Genomic DNA, 24,878 nt, shown 5'->3' with positions numbered 1-24,878 from the left:
CTCTCTGTCTTTAGCAAACCAGTTAGAGCTACTTTGTTCAAACGTGTTTTTGGCTTTTAGTTATTATTAGGTGCCCTGTTTATATGTTTTTTTCCTATTTATATGCTTTTTCATATTGAATATTTAATCTTATTGTTGCCTGCCCAAAGTCTGACAGGATTGGGGTGGGATACAAACACTGGAACTAAGTAACAAAATATTACCTTGCCCCAGTGGGCCTTCACAGAATTGACCCCAAGAAAGTGCAGAGTTAGGGCAAGAATATTTTCCGATTGCTCATGGCACTATAAGGAAATTATATTATTTTTGTCTCTAATTCTATACTCAAATGAGATTTTATTGTGGAAATCTTTTGTAAGTTGCTTTCAGGGATGGCTGTGGCTCTACTTTGGATAGAAATATTCAAAACTGATGAATTAATTAAGTCAGAAGTCTCTGGTTCAGATGAAGTTAAACCTCTGGGTTAGGACAAATAGGAATGAAGTACCAAAACTGGCACACAAGGGGTGGAAGAATGGGACAAGGGAGAGAGATTGAGCCCAATATTTTTTCATAATGTACAAATCAAATCTAAACCCAAACATCCTATATATGGAGAAAATACAATTTAGATGTTATTTCTCGGTACTTCTGCAATATGTTGTACTACCTACTCCAGGTGCTTTGTAATGAACACAAAGTCTGTGCTAAGAAAATTAACCAGCAGCCAACAACATTGAAAATACACTTTAAAAAGAGGGTAAAAATTCTTCAGGAGCAAATTAAGATGTTCTTTTCTACCCCCCCCCCCATATACCTGAACACTTCTTTTTTTCCCCAGACACCTGAACACTACTTCCTTCCAAAATCTTGAGCATGCTCACTCATATCTTGAAAAATGGCACTTTCAACTGTACAAATATCTAAGGACATATTCACATTTGGATCTTATTCTGGAACAAAAGCCCACCTAGCAAATTGAGACCAATGTGAATACAATTTTATGAACACTTAATCCCAACTTTCAGATCTCATGAGATGCATTAGATGCAAAATACAACTTCCATATCTTACTGAATTCAATAGAAAACTGGAGATCAGGCATCCACTTCTAGATTCTCTGGAATGATTTACAAAAATTGCCGAGAAAAAGTAATCCTTATTTGTGATGACTTTTATTGTTAACCATATTGTGAAGAAGGGTCCAGATGATTTTGGCAAATTATATTCACACTGGTATAGATAAAACTAGTCTGAACTCCATGAGTGCCACTTTACCCAAGTATCAAACTATGAGGAAATTCACCTATAAAATTTTGATTTCAGAAGACTGTAAGGCTAAGGTAACCCACAAATTCCAGCTAAAAATCATGAGACTCCAAAGAAATAATAAAAAATGAAAAATTTCGTTACTGGACTGCTCATTTACGCTCTAAACTTGGGTACTGGAGCAATCAGGCTCAGTTAGAGAAGGCTCAAGACTTGGGAAACAAGGCTGGATGGGTGGGTGAAGAAACTGTTCATATACTGAAAATAAACTACTATAACGGTTTACTTCCACAGATTATCCATACTAGATCCTAGAACACAAATAGAGAATGTAGTACTTACTCCGTGGTTCCCTTGGTCCATCTACTGTCACTTTTATAGCTCTGTGGTATGTAGCAACTTGAGGGGGATTTGTAAGGACAGTTATTGTCAGAGTAAAACTTTTCCCTGTAAAAAAAAGGGAGAAAAAATAGAAATTACTATAAATGGTTGCACGTAGTCTAAAAAATATAAGACATTCATAAAACGTTAAGCTGGAATGGAGCAAAGAAATATGACTCTGCCCTTCACACTAATTGTGAAATTCAGCCAAGTGCCACAAATTTTAAATTTCTTATTTTTACATCATTTGATGAGGTAGCGGCAGGTAAATAATCAGAAGCAGTGTCTTCTTGAAGAAATGGACATTCTTGCTTGGAGTGCAAAGCACTCCTTAAGACTTGCTTTCAGGACATGTTCAGATCACCATTTTTAGTGCTCCAGTGCATAACTAGCATCTAGATGAGTCAGCTATAGAAAGTGAAAGGAAGAAGTCAACTAAATAGCGAACAGAACTTAGTCTTTCCACAGGCCCTGTCAACTGTGGGAGGTAGAAAAGAGTCCTTGCAGGATGGAGCACTGCTCTACCTGCAGAAACAGAAACTGCTAAAACAGTCCCCTAAGACTAGAATTCTCTTAATAGGCTGAGTGCATGTATTTCAAGGGCATTGCGGCTCACATAACGGCCTCAAAGAAAGATAAGCAAGGAACACAGAAGGAAATGCATTAGATATCTAGATTTGTCTTCTGTTAGGAGAACATAGATAGCATGTATATTTCCTCGAGCTTTCAGAGAAAAGCTGGGATAGAAATGCCACATACAAATCATAAATAAATGCACATACAGCTTCTTCAGTGCCTGTATTACAGAGACATTCGTACTAGACTTATCTCACCATTGCTGCATAAATACCCAGGGTGCGCAGGGCAATTCTACACCTGCCTGCTGCTGTCAGATACCAACCCTGCTACAACACACAAGGGGGCCAGGTTCTGTGCAGCAGCACTGAAAATTCACTGGATGGCGACCGGTGCCATAAACTAGACTTAATGTTCACCATGCTAGAGTGCTCTATAAGTTGATAGATGTAGTCTTCCACATACCAAGCGTTATGTTCCCCTACACCCATCTAATGCTCCTACCCCTCCTTTTAGATTCCTTTTAGATTTTTGTTTTTTACATATACTTTCTGTTTTTTATCTTTTTATTTTTTAGACTCTGATGCTTCTATGCTTTTTAATTGACTGTACCCTACCCTCCTTATGCTGGTCTTTGACCATAATAAAGATCTGAATGATACACGTATAAAATAACTTAGGCAACTGAGGGCCCTGTGGCCCACATAGCTACAGCTATGGAAGAGCAAAATCCACAGCAGAGCAGTATCTTTCCAAGGACCACTGAAGCAGCAAACAACTTTTCAGTTCTCCAGAGCAATACATCAAGCAAAGAAGGCTGGGCCTGGGAAGCTTCCTTGGTGTTAGAAGGTCTACATCAACCAGAGTCTTACCATTAAAAAGTTCATTAAAAGTTAACTGAATTTAAGGTCAATTTTTGTCTCAGCCAGAAAAAAAAAAATCAGGGAGAATATTAATATATTAAAAATATAAAAGAAATAAAAAGGACTTGTTCTAAAGAGAAATACCTTGCTCTACAGACTGTCCAGCAGTAAAGTATGATGCCTAATTAGCATCCACCATTCTCAGCTCCAAAATCCAGTCCAAAATAATGTCTGTTTGGATATGTTGCATACAAAAGGAATCTAAAGGACCAGTTTCATTAAAAATCAGCCCATATTAGGAAAGATTACAGGTAAGATGTACATGACTATATATTGTATATTAGGGACAAATTTGGAATTCTTGTTGTTTTTTAACCATAGAATTTGATGGATTAAATGAATATATATGGTGTCAGTTACATTTAGGCTTATCTGCATACTCTTAGAGGAACAAAGCCATAAAGTGGACATTCAAAGTGAAGAACAATGATAATGAGGAAAGACTTCCCCTAACAAAGTAAGACACGGGGTTGCTGCTACCCGAAAAAAAACACCTTGCAAACCACAAGATAAAACTGTTTCCTGAAGAGAAAGTCAGATTCAAACAGAAATCTTGAATCTTTAGGGTTCAAACCAAATATGGAGATGTGACTGGGTGGGCATACAGGATGCTACACTACAGCATAGTGGCTTTCCATTGCATCAGGGCTTCTGGCCTTGAGTAGAGCAAGCAACATCTAGTTCTGGATCTCATGGACATAGCTACAGAGTTCTCTTCCCTTAGACCGAGTGTGAATTGCATGAACATCTGGAACATGCCTGTTGCAGTATTGAACAAGCCATATTATTATTAGTTCAGACATGACATGTGGACTGGGCTGAAATAATTTGCCCTCTGCAGAAAGCCAATTTCTATTCCAGCACTTACAGCAAGGGAGATTTGCTCAATTGAGGAGAATTTCTCTTTATCCTGCTGCTTAACTGAAAGGAATGTGCTGTTTTTACATTTGACTTCACATGGTTTTATCATTTAATTTGACTCTATCATAACACAGAGGAATAATATATATTGCTTCTGGGAGCCATAACAGAGAGCCAGGGTTTCCTACTTTGAATATGCCTGTGGTAATTGCAGGATAATGATATAATTCCTGAAGAAAAGGAGAGATAGTCCCTCTTTCCCTTGACCATATTCCAGCTATTAAACCTTAAAAAACTATCTGCCCGGGGTGAAATTGTGCTTTAAATGCATAAAATGTATGTTCCCCTGCAAATCCAAATTACCGTAATAGAAATTCTGCAATTCAGATGGATATGGTGGCCTGCAACTCTGCAAGTGTTAGGAAACGGAAAACAGCGTACAGACAGAATCCTCACCCAGGGAAGTCTGTGGCCTTTGTTCTGCAGAGCCACTGACAGTTCTAATCAGTGAGATATGCAACTGTTAATCATTTCAGATAGTCAAAACTGCAAACTGTTTCAAGACAGGAAGAGGTGGGCGTGCAACAGTGACTCAATGCAACAGTCAGCTATCTCATGGCTTATGGCTCACTTTGCCTCCTGCTTTACCAGAATCTTTAAAAGATCTTTAAAAAACAACCATCTAGTGACTTTGGGTTCTTAGCTACTCCACCCACTTTATGGAACTCCAAGAGTATTAATGAACACTCAAGTTGTTAAGAAAATGTAGCAGCACTAAACTTAATACATTAATTCAAAGCCTAATACAAAACAGGAAGCGTGACTGTGTGGGTATGAGTGGGTGTGCAGAGGCACACGCATGTGTAATACAGAACAGGTCTACTGCTGTCTAATTCAGATCTCAAACCCTCCTCTCACATCATTTATCGTCAGGCATGTGGTTTCAGAACATTTGGAGATACGTTGCTCCAAAGAGAGAGAATGTAATAGTAAACTTTTCAGATTTACAGTCACACAGAGAGAGAAGGCCTGTCTGCTTCGAGTGCAAGCTGACAGGCTCAGGCAATCCATCTGACTACCACAGCACAGTTTTTGGGTAAAATCTAATAAACATGAGGCAGGGAGGAATGTTGATTTCTTTAAAAATACATATAATATGACAGCAGACAGGAATAGAAGCGTTTTGAAAAAAGTCAGCTGTCACTATCCTAGTTTGAAAAAGGCAGAAGACTCTTCAGTTATTTTAACTGATTTGCCTTTGACATGGCAAATTCTATTCTTGATTGCTGGCTTTAATCGGGATGTGTTCCTTTTTTAGACTGTATTAACTTTAACCCACCTTCTTCTTTATAACAGTAAGTTTGAGCATCACTTCAAATATTTTTGTAGCACGGAATATATCTAATCAGTTCTAGAAATAAATACCCCCCATAGTATAAGACACTAAAATAATGTGGATGCTTCTTGTGAATTTATCTGAACGGGTAAATATAAAGTCAAAAAAGCCTGGGTTCAGACTTCAGGCTCTGTGGGGAACTACAAGGAAGTTCTGCTTTATGAACAAAAGAGCTGATTAAAGCCAGGGGTAGAGTTCTTCCTGACCCAACTTACCAATAAAAAAGAATGGAAATGTGCAACCTCACATTCTTTCTTTCTGCTCAATATGGAGCAATTATCAGTTTTATAATTTTCTTATCAGAACATAATTCAGTACAGATGCTGTGTATGAAATTCTATAATGAGTATTTAGGCAGAAGGCACGGGTAGCTATCATAAGTATCTAGGAGAACTGGTAAGGACATTTGTGGAAAAGGTTCTCTCTTTAAACATAATTTGTCTAAGGCACAAGCCTGTGCAGAGTTACACGTCCCTAAATCCTTCTGGGATCACTGAGATCTGTTCACACACAAGCTGGTTGTAGCCTTCAAACACAATCCAAACAACCCTTTCAAGTTAATTCACTATCACAATCATGCCAGAATGAAGACACAATGAATGGTGAACCCAAAGCTATGCTATTTAAATAACCAAATTTCTAGAATATTCAAAGCAGAAATTTCTAGTAGATTATTATAATAAAAAAGAAGACAAGGGCCACATATAAAACTACCCAAGTGACAATGAATGCAAAACCTACCATTTGTAAAATGAAATACATTATCATACATAATCCAGGGGGATTACTATTTGGGCAGTGTAGGAAGTTGGACACAAATGGAAAATTGGAGAAGCAATTAAAATGTTTTCTACCTTATATAAAAGAAGATGAGGTGATTGTGCCAAACTCTTTGGGAAAAAAATTGTTTAATTAAGCTAGTTGAGGGGAAGATACTTGGTGTGCTTTTAACATATCCTATCACATCAAAATAAAGTACTTTTTTAAAAACTAGAAACAATCTATGGCCCTTGGGACAGTGTCAGACACAGAGCTCTAACTAGGGGTGGTTATCTGACTATAACAGTTCTTTTCATACCACCTACCAGGAGTAGTACTTTCTGAAGGTGGAAGGTCAACAAAATCTAACAATGGGTATCGCAGGGGCAGACAGGGCTCATGATCGGAAGGCTCCTAAGTCCCTCCACCCATCGTTCCACAGGAATTTTAGACCAAACCTCTAACTTGCTGCCCTGTTTCCCTCCCATTCCTTGTACATTGGAAGAAAAATTAAAAACCAGACCGGAAGCAGAAAGAGGGACCAACCTCTTTCTAGCTTCAAAGAATGAGTTTCTCATAACTTAAGATTCTTAGGATATTTAAAACATTTACAAAATAAAGAGCATGAACTTGACAGAGAGAAGCACGGCACCATTTTGTGAGCATTAATCACATCGTTAAATCACAGGGAGATTACTGGGATTGTGGATCGTGACAACATTCTTTTACCACCAGTGCCTTTCCACAATTTTTATAGTTTCTCTGTGTCATTAAACATTATTTCTGAAAGCTAATGACTCCTTTTAGGGATTTTATACGAACCTCAGTGCCTAAGATGTACTACTGCTTTAGAAAATATCCATATTATTCATTCTTTGTCATTAACATATTTAACTGACATTGTATAAGATAGAAAGTGCCCTAGCACATATATCACTTTCCATATAAAGCAGATGTTTCAGTTGATAGTTGCAATGACTAAGGTCTCAGTATTCTGATCTTAAATTTTTGCATGGATGTATCCCACAACTCCAAAATAACCAAATTGGAACAATGTCTTATCTGTTGCAGTAATAAATATTCTAATTTAATGAGCCTATGGATGCCTCTCCTGGTGCCTGCCCATTTATTAATTGGGAAGCTCACACACGGCAAAGCAAAACATTAGCCTTGAGTGCCATCCTTATTTTAATTATTTTGGAGGACATTTATGGAAAGTAAATATGGAGAGTGGCCATAATGTTTAAGAATCAAAATAAAGGGAATGGCTGCAGCTCGGAACATTTTAAATAGTGCTCCATTGCACAACAAACAAAAAGACAAACGCATGGAGAAAGATGTATGGAACATTCTGCTTGAGGGTGGGATTAGAAGGGATGTTGAAAACCTTGGTATTTTTGTATGCATGTGTGTGCACTGAGCAATATTTTCTTTTGGTTTTTTAACAGGTGTGTGAATGAATGTTTTATCTGTGTTCTATGTTTTAAAACATCTACCCAAATTCTTTCTCTACATGATTCTTCAGTAAATTACTTTTCTTTTGGCCACAACAGTTTACTTCCTTGGAAATGGATGTTTCGTGATTGGCCATGCCATAGCTCCTGAGGCAGCGGGTGGGGAGAGCCTGCCCGTTGCAGCTATTGAGTGAGGGCAGTCATGACACGGTCTTAAAATTCCTGATGCGCCCACTGGCCAAAACATTATCCTAGTGTGCTAAAGACATAGTCTGGTCTCTTAGGCAGTTCAGTAATTATACTTAGTTAGCCAAGCCAAGAGTTTAACCAGGCTAATTTAACTCTCATAATCTTCTTAAAGGAGTTCTTAGAAATTTAGCCAAGGAATACGTTCAGAAATTTCTGTCAATGGGTCTGGAGCGCCATAATTTTCTAGAGAAAGGAACTGATTATAGTGAAGTCAGACTAGATTAATCAGTAGATATGTTCTAGGGACAACTGAACTTGAAAAATGAATGGTAAATAATACTGGATTATAGCCATAATTAAAAACAATATGAAAAGCCAATATAGGAAGAAGATAGCTGGAATAAAGGGAGGAAGGGAGGGATGTGTATTTGTATATTGACAAATAACTATGGGGGAATGTATTTTTGAGGACAGGAAATAACACATGACTGGAAATGTCTTATGGAATTTGCCAACACCTCTGGCTGCCTTCCTATTTCCTCTCTCCTTCTGCACTTATTAATATGCTTCAAAAGACCAGATCAGGCAACTGAAAGAGGATAAAGTGATTAGAGCAGTTAGTTATGGCACGAGGCAGTAGGTAAACAGCTGAGCAGGCCTTTCTAAGTATTTGCACAGCTAGATTAGATAAAAATGCAGAAGAGGATTTCATATGAGGTTAGCAAAAGGATGAAGTCATGATAAACAAGGAACATATGGGAGAGCAGAGCAGCCGACTGATTATTCATTTTTCTAATGAAAAAGAAAGAAGTAAAATTAGCAACACATAAAATAAGAGTGTGGACATTCTATTTCTGCCAGGAAGGAAAGCAAAAACACTAACATGTTTTCTCCTTCCAAAGTTTGAGTGACCTGCAAGTGGGTTCCTTCTTCCTTAGAAGTTGACTCTTCCTGATGCCCTCTTGCCTTTCTCTTTGAATCAAGTGAGAGCAGCAGGGACCCTTGGCATCTTGCCAATGGGCCTGGTCCTTTCTTAAAAAGAGGAGAGGGCTTTTCAAAGCAGTCTGTTCTGTGATTGCCATAACAAAGTTCTTTGGTTGGTGTAAAATTCTATCTCATGTTTGACCTTGTCTGATTTTTATCTGCATTATGTGTTTCATACTGTTACCTGGCCCTTTGGTTGCAAGGCTGCCACAGAACAGATAAAACGTCGACTTAGCCAAGAACATTCTTGCTGTGCATAGATCATATGAGCTCCTGTTTGCTACTACTGTTTCCTTTCCTGCTATTTTAAGCAGTATCATAAAAATCCTTCACAAATGATAACTCTTTTCTTTCTTTTTCCCTGCTCTGTGTCTGAGAGACAAGTCTGGACCAATTTCTCCATCCTGCCTCTGGCAGCAGAATGCAGCTAGCATTTCGGATCCTCTACCAAATCCCAGCTGCTTCAAAGGAAATACCCTACTTTCTTCTGTTAAGATCATAGGAATAGAGGAGGAGGGGGTCAGCTCTGTTTGGACATAATTACACTTCATCAAAAGAAGCTTTCTTCATCTTCCATGCGTGAAAAGTCTGCAAGCAGTTAAGTCTGTCTTTTCCCTTTCTTTCTTTCTTTCTTTCTTTCTTTCTTTCTTTCTTTCTTTCTTTCTTTTTCTTTCCTTCCTTCCTTCCTTCCTTCCTTCCTTTCTCTCTCTCTCTCCCTTTCTTCCATTCATTCATTCATTCATTCATATAAAAATTGCTATTTGGGAAAGTAGCCAAAACTTGGAAAGCTAATATAGTAAAACTGTGCATACACCCTTTGTTTCCCTTTGAAGTTCTTTGAATAAATATGTTGAAGGGTTTGTGAAGTACACTATCATTTTTTGTAGATTTTACTCACATTGATCAGAGAAAGCTTCTCATTGATGGGAAGTAAATGTGGGGAATAATCACAGTGATCTTCTAATTACTTATTTCATTTCCTTTTGTGATAGTTAAAGAAGACAGACAGACAGATGACAAACCTTTTCCTCCAGTGAATTTTGAAACACACAGGTGTTCCATCATATTTATGTTTGTTTTCAGCAATAGTTATATGATGGGACCACTATACCTCTGTTGCAGACCATCATATATTACAGCCAGAGAACTTTCAAGAGTAATCAATCAAGATAAAGACAAATAAAAATTTAATATCAAAATATTATAAAAAGAAAGAAAATCTTATAAAAACATAAGCTTTCCTTCTTATCCAGAAAGGCAGTGACCTTTGTATTTTTTATCAAATTATATTATCACTGAAGTTGTCTTTTATTATACAGAATGCAAATCAATCTGCGTAAAGTATTGACCACATTCTTAAAAATAAAAATTTTGGCTAGAGGTTAGAAGAACATCAGTGTCCTCCAATCTGAGTGAAAGAATTGAGATACCAGTTGAAATTCTGATTGTGGCCAGTCATGCCTTTTGTTCTCAGATTTGCATTTGTGTTAATTACACATCCAGAAAGTTCTGTGGTTTATATTTTCCTGTAACTGTTTTTATTTTGCTTTGCTTCAAATGAGGAAGTTTGGAGACTGTGGCTATGTCTTTTAAGCAGACCAGAACACAGGACTGGACCCAGAGTTCCCAGTGCTCTGGGTTCAAGTACAAGCACAATGCTGAAGCAGCCATCCCCACAAGCATAAGGCTACCAGGCCACACTATCTTTTGGGATGGTGTCATCAAGCTTTTCTGTTATAAATTTGTAGACCAGCCCATACCTCCTAATTCCAGAGGAATACGCCAGATGCCAGATCTAGCATGGTTTTCCTTACCTTGAGTTTTTCACTGCTATCCTTGCTTCAGGATGTTTTATGGAATAAATTTTAACTTGTGCCAAAATTATATTTCTGACTAATACAATGTGCTCAGCAAGCACTGCTGCCTTTAGGGATTATTTTTGCTTATTTTGAGTTATCTGTTTAGCTATTACATTTATTTCTCATTCAACTACGAGAAATTCAAATAGAAATGATTTTCAGTCTTATTGCTATAAAAGCAATATTGGGGCAGATGGTAGTCTTCTGTAAGAGCAATGACTAACTCCTTAAATGTTCAGTACAAAAACAGGGTAGGTACATTTTTCCCTATTTTCACCTCTGGGATAGCTGTTTCCTCTGCTTATCCACCAGTATCCTCAGCCTTGTTTCTACCTCTTTCTCTGCTTTCCTCCAGATTTCCAGCCACAATAACTTAGAACATGACATGGAAAAGATGTTTATATATTTATTTAACCCTGTTCAAAGCTAGGCATAAAACCTTTATGAACAGGTCTTATTAACACCCCCTTAGTGGTTTTCAGAAACACCTTTCTGAGAAAGACCCATAGAAGGCTTGGGATACCTTGTGATGTCTTCCCTTGGAATTTAATTGAAGACTGGGAAGCTACGGAAGCTGCAGATTGCTTGAGATGACTGTACAAAGAAAGAGAGTATATTCACACAAACACAGGCATGTATCCCTTGGCCTCCTCATAATTAAATAAGTACAAAAGCATCACACCACCTCCTTGAGAATGTTCCACTTCCTAACCTCCCCTGAAAGAATGTCTAATTTTAATTCTCTTTCATCAAATCAAATAAAAAAGTTGATAGAGAAAAGCAGGACAACTTCTCTGCCCACAACTTATTTACAAAGCACTTTGAATGGATTCACAAAAAGTCAATTACATCAAAACCAGAGGAGACTGTTTATAAACACACCAGCACCCAATACTGAAATTGGGAAATATATGATAATTCTTCTACTAGAACCAGGAAACATTTTTATCATTAAGTCTGTAATCCTATGCATGTTTACTTGAAAAGAATCCACTGAATCCACTAAGACTACCTAAATGTTCTTTGGATCTGGCAACACATTTAATAGATTTTTTTTTCTTTCCTCATCATGATTTCCATATGTGAAAAACTGCAAAGGGAACCATGTACCAAAAGAGAAACACCATCATGCTTCCTCACTTCACCCTATTTGCTGGTATCAGCACAGTTAAATCTGATTCTTTTCTATATATTTTTTCCTCAAGTCCAGATTTCATTAAAAGAAAAAAAGAAAAAGAAAAAGGTATATAGTCAGAGGAAAACAATCCTGTAGTAGGTGACCAAGCTTAGTTAAAGAATGTTGCAGCCTACATTTAACCTATAAATGAAAGTTTACTAATAATGTATTAATGGATTCAGTTTTAGGTCTTGATTTTGCTTTCAGCTGTTGGTTTAACAAATCTGTAATAAAATTATTTACCTCTTCCACTTCTGCCAACGAATCTCAGGTCATTAAACCGTGCCACTTGATTCTTCATTACAGCTGAGGCATTCCTCAGCTCTGCAGAATAATTTTCATCGTTTCCAGCCATGACTGTGACCACTGTCCCATCAGGGACTTCTCCTAAAGCCACCACCTATGACAGTAAAGACATAACAATAACCTCTTAAGTGCTCTCAGTTGCAAACCAACCACTAAATACTTGGTTGTTAGTGTGACTTGCACTCTTAATCGTATCAGCAGAAGAGGGGAGCTTTCAGGCTGACCAGGCCATTGTTTTCCAGTTCATTATGATTCCACTCCTTGTGGTATGGGCACACTGGTAATAGGAAGCACCCTTACATGGCTTCCTCCTTGGTATGGAGCCCTGGTTTCTACACCACAGGATAAATTATGCACATCGGCTGCCTGCAATAGATATGAACCCAAATGCATGCAAGAGTAGGACAAGATGCAGCAATAGGTTAAGACCACTCTCGCATTTAACAAGTTTGTTGCTCATGTGACTTCCATGGCCAAATAGGGCTTTAATAAATACCAATTTTTCAATTATTATAATACAGCAATAGGCCACAACACTGGCAATAATTACACTGGAGGTGGCCTCAAATTGATATGAGTTTCCCAAATCCCGGTTTTACAGCCCTCAGAACTCACCTTGACCATGCTTTTTTTTAAAACAGGCAGTGCAATTGTCTGCCTTTTCAGTGAGAAACTTATTAAGACTGTAGTGTAAGCCCTAAAATAGGTATATTAGACAAACAACCGATGAAAAACTGCTTAACTTCCCCAATACCGCTCCTCACCCACATGTATGATGTCATTCCACAGTCCCCACAAAATGGTTAGGGGTAGATCTTGGCTTTCCAAGACTGCTAACTCAGCATACCTCCAGAAACCACATGGGACAGAATAGATAAAATGGTGCCTTCCTATGCTCTAATTCTTAAGGAAAGGTGATGTTTGCATGACAGCATGTTCTTATGCTAATTCTTGGGATCCCTACATCTGTGTATTCTACTACAATCTACACATCCACATTTCATTCATGGAATAAGTCTCTCCCTCTTTGTTTTATTTTGTTTTAAATAAACAGTAAACAACTGAGAATCCATGATGTCAGCACAAGGCACCTACTGGTGTAAATAGATTCAAGGTTAAGCATCTAGGAATCAATACAGCTGATGATAAAAGCATAAATCAGTCATAGGTACGTAAATAACTTTCTGCTGAAATCAGAGGGGCTTTGAAGTGTTCCACATTAGTTGAGTTATGCCTGTTTCATCATCTGGCACAAAGAGCTTCCAGTCAATGGGAGCAAGGAACCTAAATGACTACAAACTCTCTAAAGGAGGAGTTAAATCACTCCCACTTGATTCCAAATAATGCAGCCAGGCCCAGATTAAGCCAGGAAGAGGACTTGGGAATGAGTTAGGGTTAAGCCTTCTTCAAAGAACAAGAAGGGAGAATGTATTTTCATGTGGAAGAAAGAGAACTTTGTTGTCATCTTGCCTTGTGAAACACTATCACTGCAGGTGCTACAACTTTAATTTCTGTGGGGGACACCAACCACATCCCCTTGTAAGTTATGCTGTTTCAATTATTTCAAAGAAGGAAATCGAGTTACAGAGTAGTGAGAGAAAATAATTATGTACATACTAAGTAGCAATGTTATTTCTGTAGATGCTGTCTGATCTTACTTTATCATTGTGTGTCAATATTCTTCAGCTGTAAAATGGAACAGCATTGTCCCAGTGATATAAAGTGCATATGAGTTACATATTTCTATCCATGGTCCTTGCTTTTACCAGTCAAATATGGGAAGGCTCAGAGTTGGGCACAGAGTTACATTTTCTGTATTAGTTATTATAATAGAAAGTGAACCAGTTCAACTTAATTTCTCAAACTATCCCCAGGGCTATTTTGTAATTCTGGACAGTACAATACAAACATTATTAGGGCATATAAAACTGAAAAGAATGAATTATCATTACTAGCATTCTACATTTAGATCCAGAGAGCCAGTCTGGTGGAGTGGTTAAGGCATCAGACTAGAAACCAGGAGACTGTGAGTTCTAGTCCTGCCTTAGGTGAGAAGCCAGCTGGGCGACCTTGGAACAGCCACTCTCTCAGCCCTAGGAAGCAGGCAATGGCAAACCACTTCCAAAATCTTGCCAAGAAAACTGCAGGGACTTTTCCAAGCAGTCTCCAGGAGTCAACACTTGTCATGGTTGTTAGGACAACACTGACTTGAAGGCACAAAAATAAAATATTATTTATAAAATAAATCTAATAACATTTAGATCCAACCTGCTAACTGGGCGCCCAACTTAGATTTAATGCTAAAAATGAATCACAACATAAAGTACAGTCCAGTTTAAAAATAACCTAGTTACAGTCTTAAATGTGAATCATGGGCATCCACAACTAGTTCCAATGACGGTATACATTCTTGAAAAATATACTTTATTTTATCCAGAAACCCGGAATGATTTACTGCATGTATTTTGGAAAGAGCTGCCTCTTAGCCTATTATGTGGCATGTGCTTACATATACTACCACCACCATTAGCTCCTGTTGTTGGCAGACATCAGCCGGAGGAGCTGACCAGCAGTGTGGAAACAGAACAGTAGACACAGAAAATGAGGCAAACGCAGACGATGCAGTCGTGTCCCATGTATGTACGGCAATGGCAGTTCATCGTGCCAACCCTGGATTTGGGGAGGAAAGACTTGGGGAAGGAAAACTCCTCTCTCTGTCTGCTTTGAGGCATTTTAAAAACATCAGAAGAAGACCAAGAAGCCTTCCTTGACAGAAGCAAGCAAGACTACCTCAAGAGACGTTGAGCGAGGCAAACCCTTATATGCTGTAACTGAAATTGAGGCCAAGGCTTTAGAAAAAAAAATAAAAAACCGTACAAGTTGATAACTATCCTCAGATCCCAGAATGTTCTGACTGTCCCAAATCCCATTCTTTGTATTTTTTTTTCCCTTAGTCTTTACAGGACAAGAAAATGAACTTTTTTTGAAAATAAAGCAACTCAGCAGGTATGTTCTAGAACACAGAATGACTTCACAAACAGACCGGAATGACTTAAGACCACCTCAACAAAATCCATAGTTGGTTCTGTTCTGTGGACCTAACTGAGCTCCAATGATTTAGGCAGAACTACTTTGTAAAAGTAATTTATTTAAATAAAAATACAAATCAGATTTGTAGGGCACACATAATGAGTGCTTCTAAAGTTATCTAGAATTTACATGAAATATAACCTCCTTGATGTTATAAAATATACTAAAGGGTAAATTAATAAATTTAGTGATCCAATCTGTACAGCTGTTTCTAAGAAATACAGCAGGTATACAACATCATGAAAGTATACTTCCACTTGAGCAACAAGAATTATTCTTAGCTTCTTGCATATGTTTCTATATACATAATTTCCAAAGATGCTGTGTTTTCAGAACTTGTCTTTTCCATACTAGAAATTAAAGGAATTTTGCATCATAGTTTAAAACAGTGATAACATTAACAATCTTCTAAAAGCTTGCAGAATTACATTTTTATCAGCTATTTTAACTTTTCCCATATTCAGTCTAGTGATGAAGATGGGAACTAAAAACATAACTGTTTCAATGTTAGTCTGCAATAGTCTATATCATATAAAAATCTTATCTGAGCAACTATCCTGAACAAATGTTTTTAAAATATTCTAAGGCAGTAACTGTAACACTATATACAGTGTGGTGTCTTTTAAAAAATGCAACATACATATTGAATTTAAATAATTTAGAATATTCATTATTAAGTAATTTTTATGTAGCTAAACTGCCAAAAGTTTAGCGAAGTTTTTCTTTAATGTGGAGTCTTTCCTGTAACTTAAAAATACCCAATTTAAATTACAGCATTTTTAATTACAAAAATAACACTATGATTGCCATTTATGTTCTGGATTTTAGCCTGAGGCTGTTGAATCCAACTGAAAACTGGGGTTCTGGTAGAAATGGAGACATCCTGGATAACCGCAATGCTACTGAACAGCATTATTACTTCCCACTGAATGTAATTATTTTTGATATTATTTTTAATCGACAAGCTTTTTATTACTACTGGTGTCATCAAGGTCAGCAAAAATTTAGAGACCTGAGTAACTAATAATTCTGACTATATTCCTTCAGCCACTTACTTTGGTAAAGTCCCACTGACTCCAATAAGGCTTCTCTGGAGCAAGTGATATGATGAATGGACGCAGTGTCTTTGTGAAAACATAATTAGTGCCCCTAAAAGAAACATTAAAACATTACCAGTGGGTCAAATGCTGGATTCCTAGTCCAGCCCCACTATACAGAATGATTCATGGGAAAATGATGGAAGGAGATGATTTCAGACGAAATGTGCATCACATTGCTTCCATCTTGAGTGTTATGAAACAGTTAAAATTTTCAGTTCGTATCTGTTATTTTAGCAGCTCTTAATTTACTAAATAAAGCTATGACATTAAAATTGTCACATTTTACTGGAAGAAGGGTTTTTTAAACAAACAAACAGATAAAAGTTCTTAAAAATATTTAGGCAGAATTTGCAAGTCTTATTGCAAATCCAATCAGGACTTCTCTCCAACGTTTTCTGCCCCCAAATATGAAAATGACCCTTCAGTAATGCTTGGCCAATGCAATTTCAACAATATATAACCCAAAGCAGGCCAGCTTATAACTCACTCACTCTCTACCCCAAGTGAGAGCATTTCAGGGTACTGCTGAAAACCTTATCAACATATTTAAACCTCCAGTCAAACCGTTGCTTCAGGTAAATTTACCCACAATGGATGGTCTATTTTATCATCAAGCCAACATGCATTTCCAACTGACGTTTCATCCCATTATTATTATGTGGGATTACTTTCCAAGACTTTTTATAAATAAATCCATTTCCTTCCACTGATACTCGAATGATACTTCAGCAGAGCTATATGCAGTTCAATAACTACTATGAAAGCCAACGTACTTTACAAAACTGCTTTTTCCAAGAAGCGTCTATATATTATTTGCCTTTGAAGTGGATTCATCAGATGACAGACAATACAAACAACCACTTTAATTCCTGTAATACATGTATTTGCAGCCATGCCTTGCTGATTTCAGAATAATCTACTTCCAGATAACTTCAGGTCTTTTTATGAGAAGTATTTAGGGGAAACTTTTATCAGTAGTTTATAAAGATGCTCTTCCTACTACGTTCTTTATCTGTAGCAGTACAACGGTATAAGCAAATTGTACTGCTTTGCGTTCTATTTGCAGGTCATAATAAACCAGTAAAAGATTCAGAATACAGGCCTTTATATTTTGTATCACAACCTTTTTTGACTGTGTAGACTATATAGGCATATACAATGAACATGCATTGTGGCATCTTAGTGATGCCACCTCAAATCAATCCTGGTGTAAATATATATGCATATCTATAGTTAGACATGTATATCTGTCTGTTTGTCAATTAAATGTCACTGATACTATTGCTACTATATGAGCATTTTAAGACTGGCTCCCACATCACCTCCCTAATATTTAAAACTCAGCAGGTGGCAGTAATAATTTGAAAGAAGCATGTTTATTTTCCATGGGTTAAAATTCTGATACCAGTGAATTTATCACACATCAACATTATTACAGAACAGAAACTTTCCCTGTACCTGCCAGGACCTTTTCATTCAAGCTGAGAAGCCTTGAACATGTTTGGCAAGTGTACAAGCAAAGGTCAAATTTCCACACATGCACGCATGCACACACACAAACATACATGCACAAGCAAGAATTCTTAATGTCTTTTTCAACTTGCCAGCTGCAACTTCTACCATGCCAAGCTATGACAGGGAACAACAGTAATCAGATCTAAGGAAGAGATCTCTCTCCGTGGTTCTAGGCATAGGTACATATTGCACCCAAGCTGTTGATGAATTCAGATAAAGATCTATCACCCTTCCAACACCCAGCTTATAACATCTTCATCCTGTAACCGGTGGCCCCTGAAACTAAACTGAAGGTATCTGAAACTTGGTCCAGCCAGCTTAGAACCCAGTACAGAACTCCACTTTGCTGAAGCTGCGGCAACACCACATGGCACATTAGATTCTTCAATGATTTTAGCCACCATTCCCAGAAAGCTCCAGCTGAAAAGGTCATTGCTTGTTTAGAACAAACAGATCAAAGCCTGGATACAGCTAAATTCCCAAACCAAACTTACTGTTTCCCTAATAGCTCAATAATGTCTTGTTTATCATTTATGAACACAATATCTCTTTCAGAACTAATATTCCACTCACTGGAGGATGCTGGCATCTCAGTCATTTAAACCGTGTATTATTTTAATTCAGAAATAAGTGTTTAACTGCTATACTAGGGAGAAAGGCTCTTGTATATGGGTTAGATACGGTAGACTTAATTTACATTCTTAGTATTTTCTTTACGTATAGATATTTAATGTGGGTACGCATACTGTGAACGTGTTTTGTCTCTATGTGTATAAAGGTACTGGACAAACTTCCATGTGAGGTGTTTAGCTTTCTTACGTCTTGACTATTCTTCCTTTTGTACTGGACAAAAATCATTCCACTCCAGAAGAAAAGGGGAGGCATAAATCTGTAGTGCAGATATAGAGATACAGCTGAAGGTTATGAAAATGGGTATGAGAGAAAGGAAAGCGGAGGAAGCGGTCTGCCTTTTCTAAAATTTGGATGTGAGTTTACTGTCGAAATTTAACAAAGCCATTCTTGATTCAGTTCTGAGCAGCATTTCACTGATCTGGGATCATGTTAAAATGCTGGCTCTGTTTGCCTTGGCCAAAACAACAACCACCACCACCACCCACCCTTCTGGGCAAACACCTCCTAATTTGCCCAGCAGGAGTCCAACACAGTCCCCACCCCACAACAGAAAGTAATCCCCCCCCTGCACCCAGACCCAATCAACAGCTTATCCTTGCTGTCACTGGTTTTAAAGGCTCCTTCATCCTCAGTACTCCACGAATCAACAAAACACCTTCTATTGAAGATGTGTGTCTAAACAGCTTCCAGCAGAACTTTTTATCTAATGCCCTGGAGAGATACAACAGACACAACCAGATGCAAAAAAGGCACCTCCCACAATGAAACTTCTGCTGAATTCCGTTTTTAGATCAACATCAATGCATTCAAAGTACTCCTAAAACAGGCACCCATTTTATGGTTGTGAAAGTGAAAAGAAAAAAAAAAGAACAGAAAAGTTACAATGACATTAGAAGGCTGGGTCAGTAAAAGGAAGATGTCTTGGACTAAAGGATGGAAACACTGGGGAGAGCTAAGCCCCTAACTTCTTTCTTTCTGGAAAGAATAGTTCCAGGATCCCCCCAGAGATTCTGCCTATGTCTTGGAGGGTCTAACTGACCCTGATGGTCAATTAGATGAATCCTATCTTTACAGTTATTTGTGGAAAGTATTTTGTAACAGCTGGGGTCCTTTTTATTTGCCACTCCTTTGGTATATATTAATACTTCACTCTAATTGTTGTTAGCCTTACTAGGTGGTTGGCTAATAATAAGCTGATGAACTTCAGTCCAGAGCTAATAAGAGGGACGTTAGTGTTGAGTAAGAACTATAATCAGGCATCCTACATGGTGAGGCAACTAATAGCCAACAGAGGATTGGAGAACTGAAATCTCCCTGAGGTCTCCTGCCTGAGATTAAGGATATGTCTGTTTTCCTTGATTACTGCCATAAATATATAGTACCTTCTGTCCGGGGTGGCAAAGGACACAAATATCTTATCTTCAAAGGGAAGGCACATCCTCTCTTAAAGGCATGAAATGAATGCGTGGTGTGCAAGCTTTTCGGCACTTTTCTTAAAGAAGGAAGGATCCTCTAGTCACTGCAATATCATGGATAGGAGAGGGACAGGAAAGGATTCCTGACTTCTAAGGATCCAAGGAAAACTGAGAAGCCCACATGCCAATACCAAGGGACACTTTAAAAACAGGCAGGGAGGAGGAGGCCATTTGGTGAGGAAGTCTATTCCCCCCGAGAGGAGAAGGCCAGGAGTCTATAAGATGGGTAATTCCCAGCTGATGGAAAGTACTATACTGGTGGCGCTTAGGTGCTCCCGGAGAGTGGTAGCGAACACTACACTTCCCTCTAAACTGCATGCACTGGGTGCCAAGGCCCTAACCTATCACTCTGCCCCTTGACGCCTTGCCCCTTATCCTGGCCCGGAGGAAGCGAGGAAATTGCCTTGGACACCGTGAAGGGCGTGGGGGGGACGGGACCGATGAAGGTTTGCCCAGCTCCCCTTACCTTGAATGCCACCGGGAGCGTTTTGTTGCAGCGCCAGTGTGAAGGCAGCACGGAGCACAAGAAGTTCGGGCTGTCGGTGCGGACCAGCTCGGCCGGGTGATCGGCGATGATCTCCACCATGGTGCGGTTATCGTGCGGGCGCAGCCGGGGCACCGCCGCCGCCGCCGCCGCCACTGCCGCCGCCTCCTGATGCTGCTGCTGCTGTTGCTGCTGCTGCTGCTGCTGTTGCTGCTGGGCTGCCGCCACCACCGGGCTGACTTCGCTCATCTTTCCGGGCTGCAGGCTGCTGGAAGGGGGGCTGAACCTCCTGCTGGTGCTGGGATCTACGGGAATACGCATCACAACAGCCACAAGTTAGCGAGCTCTGCAGGGGAGTCAGGGGGGCCGCTCGAAGAGGCGTTGGAGGAGGACCGGGGAGTCGAAAGAGAGAATGAGAGAGGGAGAGAGAGAGAAAGGACGGGGAGAGGCCGGAGAGGGATGCGGGGAGGACAGGAGAAACCGGCTCCGATTAAGGGGAGGGGAGAAGGGTTGCGGAAAAAAATCGCGGTAGGAAAAAGTGCAGCTGAATGCTGGAGAGGCTTGGGCGGCCGCGCGGCTTCTTGGCCAAGCGCCGCGGCGAAGTCCCCCGCCTGCGGCAGAGCTGCGAAGCGCGTCTCTTCCTTCCTTTTCGCTCCGTTCCGCCTCGCTCGCGCGCTCCGTCTCTCTCCCTTCCTCGCACCAGCGCGTCTTCCCTCCACTGCTACGTGTTTGGGCTGCTTTTTTCCCCCCTCCCTCCCTCTCCGCGTCTTTATTTTCTTCTTTCCTTTAGGGGGTGTCCTAAAGGGCTGGGAGGGCAAGGAGGTAAACTAGCTTGCTGAGCGGTTCTGCTGCTGCTCCGGGCAAGATTTATTGGTTGGAAGCGGGATTGCTCGCTTTCCTACGGGAGTCTTCGAGCAACCCCCACCCCCCACCCGAGTAGAATAAAACGAAGGTGCGAGAGAACTTGGCGGGTTTTCTGCTCGCGAGTTTTGTCGCTTTGGCTAGTGAATGATAAGATAATGGGGGCGGGGGGGAGCGGTAGGAGAGCGCTTTAGCCAAAGTCTTTCCTTCGCTCAGAGCGAGGTTGAGTTCTTCTTCCGCATAAGCAGCAAGTTCTCCGGGGTGGGGTTTGGGAAAGGAAAAGTAGTCAAAATAATAACAAGGAGGACGGGAACTTTAGGCGGCTCCTGAGCTCGAGAATCTGTCAGAAGGCGAACTTCCGACTGGAGAAACAAACCGCCTGGGACGAAAAGCGTGTGTGCGTGTGTGTGTGTGTGTGGAGGGGGCGGATTGTCAGGGCAAGTTTCTAAAGTATGCTGCTTTAGGGGTGACTGTTTGAGGAAGGCGAACGACTCTTGACTTCCACCGGCGCTTCGAAAAGCCGCGGGGTGATCTATCAAAAGAGCCACAGATTGAAAGGACAGAGAACAGTTTGGGGATTCAAGACGGATCCAGAAGGGTGCGTGTGGGGCGTACGCTGGAGGCTGGGATTTCTAACGATTAGCTTTTTGTGGTTTATACATGCGGAACTCTGCCTGCTGTGCTAACGCGACCATTATGCTGACGAGGGGCAGTAGCGCCGGGGGCTTCACCCAGTCCTCCGGCTCTGGCACCTCCCAAAGCAACTCAAACCACGCGCGTCCTCGCCTTCCCTCTCGCTCCTTCGAAAAAGTCACACTCGCCGGGAGCAGCGAGATTCCGAGACCCGCCCAGCTAACTGTTTTGAAGCGGGGGAGCGGGAGGGGGGGTTGGCGTCTTCCCATTCACCCTTCCCATTATAAACTTTAAGATGAGCTTCTTCCTTTCCCAACAACCCCCCAATGATCCGTTGTCAACATAGTCCCCATTCCATCCCACATCTGGTAGTCGGAAACTTTTTCGAATCAATTACAGTCTTCGGAGGAAGTATTAAAAGGTGGAAGAGCGCTTGCTTCGCTCTCGGCACGCGCACGCACAAAAGGCAGAGCTTATTAAAAGCATTGACATACCCAATAGGGTAATGGGGTAAACGCCGCCCAGTGTAGATAACAACCTATCAAATCGGCCTTAATTTCTAAGGTCTGAGTTCGGCTTGATACTTCAGCCTCCCCGCCAAGAACCGTCGCCGGCAGTCCGTGCGCTCACGTGCCCGCGAGGCAGACAGATCGGCGCGAGAAAAGTTGGGGAAGCCGGTGGGGTTGCCCCCATGATCCCCTGCTCGCCTTCCTAATACAGGATCACAAGAGTTGCTGGGGTGTATTTAGCATCGAGAACTACCGCCCGCCTGCCTTCCTGCCTTCCTTCCCCACGGAGTTTTGACCCAAGGAAGAGGAGGAGGATGCCATCAGAAAACGACAGGCAAGGGCCAGCGACAGCGCGGCCGAAAGTCGGAGAAGTCGCCTCCTCTCCTTCACCCCATATGTCACCCGGGGTACTTTTCCAGATAAGAGGGCGCACACGTAGCAGACCTCCTCCCCACCTACATGCGCCCGTCGTCGTAAAAAGTGCCCGTTCCAAAGGGGCGGGGGACGGGGATACTCTTGGGCTAGGCCTCTTCCCAACCGCCCCAGCCCCATTGGCGCAGGCTGGCTAGATCGGACGCGAAACTCCCCGCTTGCTCTGGAGCAAGTCGCGGTTCAGGTTGGAGCGACTTTACCAAGAGAAAGCAAGAACGTGGCTCTGCGTTTTTTCTTTTTTTAAACAGACCAGTCCATTCTTCCACTCCTATTATCCTCTATTCGACCCCCAACAACACCCCTGCCTTCAGCTATCATTAATGCTTCTTTGCTAGAAGATTCTTCTTATCACTAATAACTCTAACTGTCCACCTTTTGGAAGGCACATGTATAAGATTTTATAGTCTGATAGGATTGTACTGGTGAATTGGGTACAGCCAACTGTAAAAGTACAACAGTGAATATATATACTGTATATATTGCTTGCATTTTTTAATCATCACTAAAAGGTTCAGTTATAATTACCTGAACAGTTGACATTTGCCATTTCAAGCCTAAACATTTACTTTTCAGCTGTAAGTCCAGTTGATTTATTTAGGATCTATTGCTAAATACAGTGCTTGTTACTGCATTCAGAATAATTGGGTTGTTGATACTTATTTAGTCATTTATAATGTCTTTAGGACACCTTCACTGAATATTTATAAAATTGCATGCATAATTAATAATATACTTGCCAAGTTTCTATTTGCTTTTTGTAAATCTCATTGAATATAAACTTTCCCTTCTCTGCTGACTAAAAATAAATGTTTAGATGTTTAAGGAAGCTACTGGCAACTAGTGTAAAGAGCTACTTAAAATAGACAGCAGTCATTTCTAATGTGGAAGTAATATTTTCCTACCAAATACCTCCACAGTTTTAAGCTTTTAGTAAAACTGATCTCCATTCTCTCTGAAGAAAAAAAAAAGTCCCAGTGAATACTTTGCAGAGGTAACAGCAGCGTATTTGATTCTATAAAAGACCACAATTTAGAGCATTCAGATTATACATGTCTTGATTCAAGGAACTGTAAATGTGAGGTTTAGTTTTTACCTGGAAGTAAATCTTACTGATTCCAATGGGATTGACTTTCATGCTAAAATGATTGACTTTCATGCTAAGATAGGAGCCACAATATTTATAAAGACAAATGAAGGTTGGAATTTCACAGATATTTATATGATTTGGTTTATATTATCTGAGTGATCTGGAAAGGCAGACTTTGACTTTCATCTTCCACATTAAAAAATATATGATCAGAATGCCAGAATGGAAAAGATGCTGATCAGATCAAAAAGATTTGACAGTAAAAGTATGCAATGGGAAATTAGTTACAATCAAATTTGAGATGAAACACTAGTGATTTTAATGAGTTGCAGAAACAAATGCATCACTGTTGTGTTGAAAACAATGGAACGTAATAGTGATCAGTTAAATTGGCCTTTTTAGATTACCTTCAGTGTAATGAAAGGTTTATTGGCCAAATACAGCATTTAGAATAAATGAATTCTAAAATATATTAAAATAACTAAAATAACTGTGTTGATGAAGATTTCTTTTTTTAATTTAAACTGACATTTTAAGTGACTTGTTTCATAGTTGATGGAATATATATCTGATAATCTCTAAGCCAATGAGAATGGATTGTTTAAAAATCGTTCTGTGAATATGTCTCTAATGGGCAGAATTTTGGAAAAGTATAGTTTATTGCAGGTGAACATATTTTACCCACAGGAAACACATGCACAACACACCATTCACATTTGTGTGTGATTTACTAAAACTACACCATCTTTTGAGTCCATTCTCACTGTTTTAATAGCCAGTTATTGATCTGAAGCATCTTGAGCATGTATTACACATTTTCAATTTATCTAACTGCTAGCTAATACAAATAAAACTAAGTAGGAATATTTAATAATTACAGTATTATAAATATTTAGTGTTTATAGTATGCTATAACTAGCACTATCTAACTACAAAACATGAATTT

General features: G+C 39.7%; 1 protein-coding gene across 9 annotated transcripts in view; it reads right to left on the bottom strand.

Annotated features, from left to right (window-relative positions):
* The window catches only part of RUNX2 (RUNX family transcription factor 2), a 165,135-nt gene extending 144,236 nt beyond the window's left edge, over positions 1-20,899 (bottom strand). For 8 of the 9 annotated variants that reach the window (XR_010068831.1, XM_063317167.1, XM_063317173.1 and 5 more), the window contains exons 1-3: positions 20,393-20,825; positions 12,051-12,207; positions 1,591-1,695 (exon numbers count right to left, since the gene is read on the bottom strand). Coding sequence is in view for 8 of the 9 variants with exons in the window: in XM_063317167.1 (XP_063173237.1) it covers positions 1,591-1,695; positions 12,051-12,207; positions 20,393-20,731 (601 nt within the window). In the remaining variant the exon portion in view is untranslated. Of the gene's footprint in view, positions 1-1,590; positions 1,696-12,050; positions 12,208-20,392 lie in introns of all 9 variants that reach the window. The other variant, XM_063317208.1, reaches the window with a different exon arrangement.
* Between the last annotated feature and the right edge of the window lie 3,979 nt (positions 20,900-24,878).

Source organism: Candoia aspera, chromosome 1, assembly GCF_035149785.1.
Source record: "Candoia aspera isolate rCanAsp1 chromosome 1, rCanAsp1.hap2, whole genome shotgun sequence".
NCBI classification, from domain to species: Eukaryota; Metazoa; Chordata; class Lepidosauria; order Squamata; family Boidae; genus Candoia; species Candoia aspera.
The sequence above is the reverse complement of the archived record's forward strand: the minus strand, read 5'-3'. Positions and strand labels throughout refer to the sequence as shown.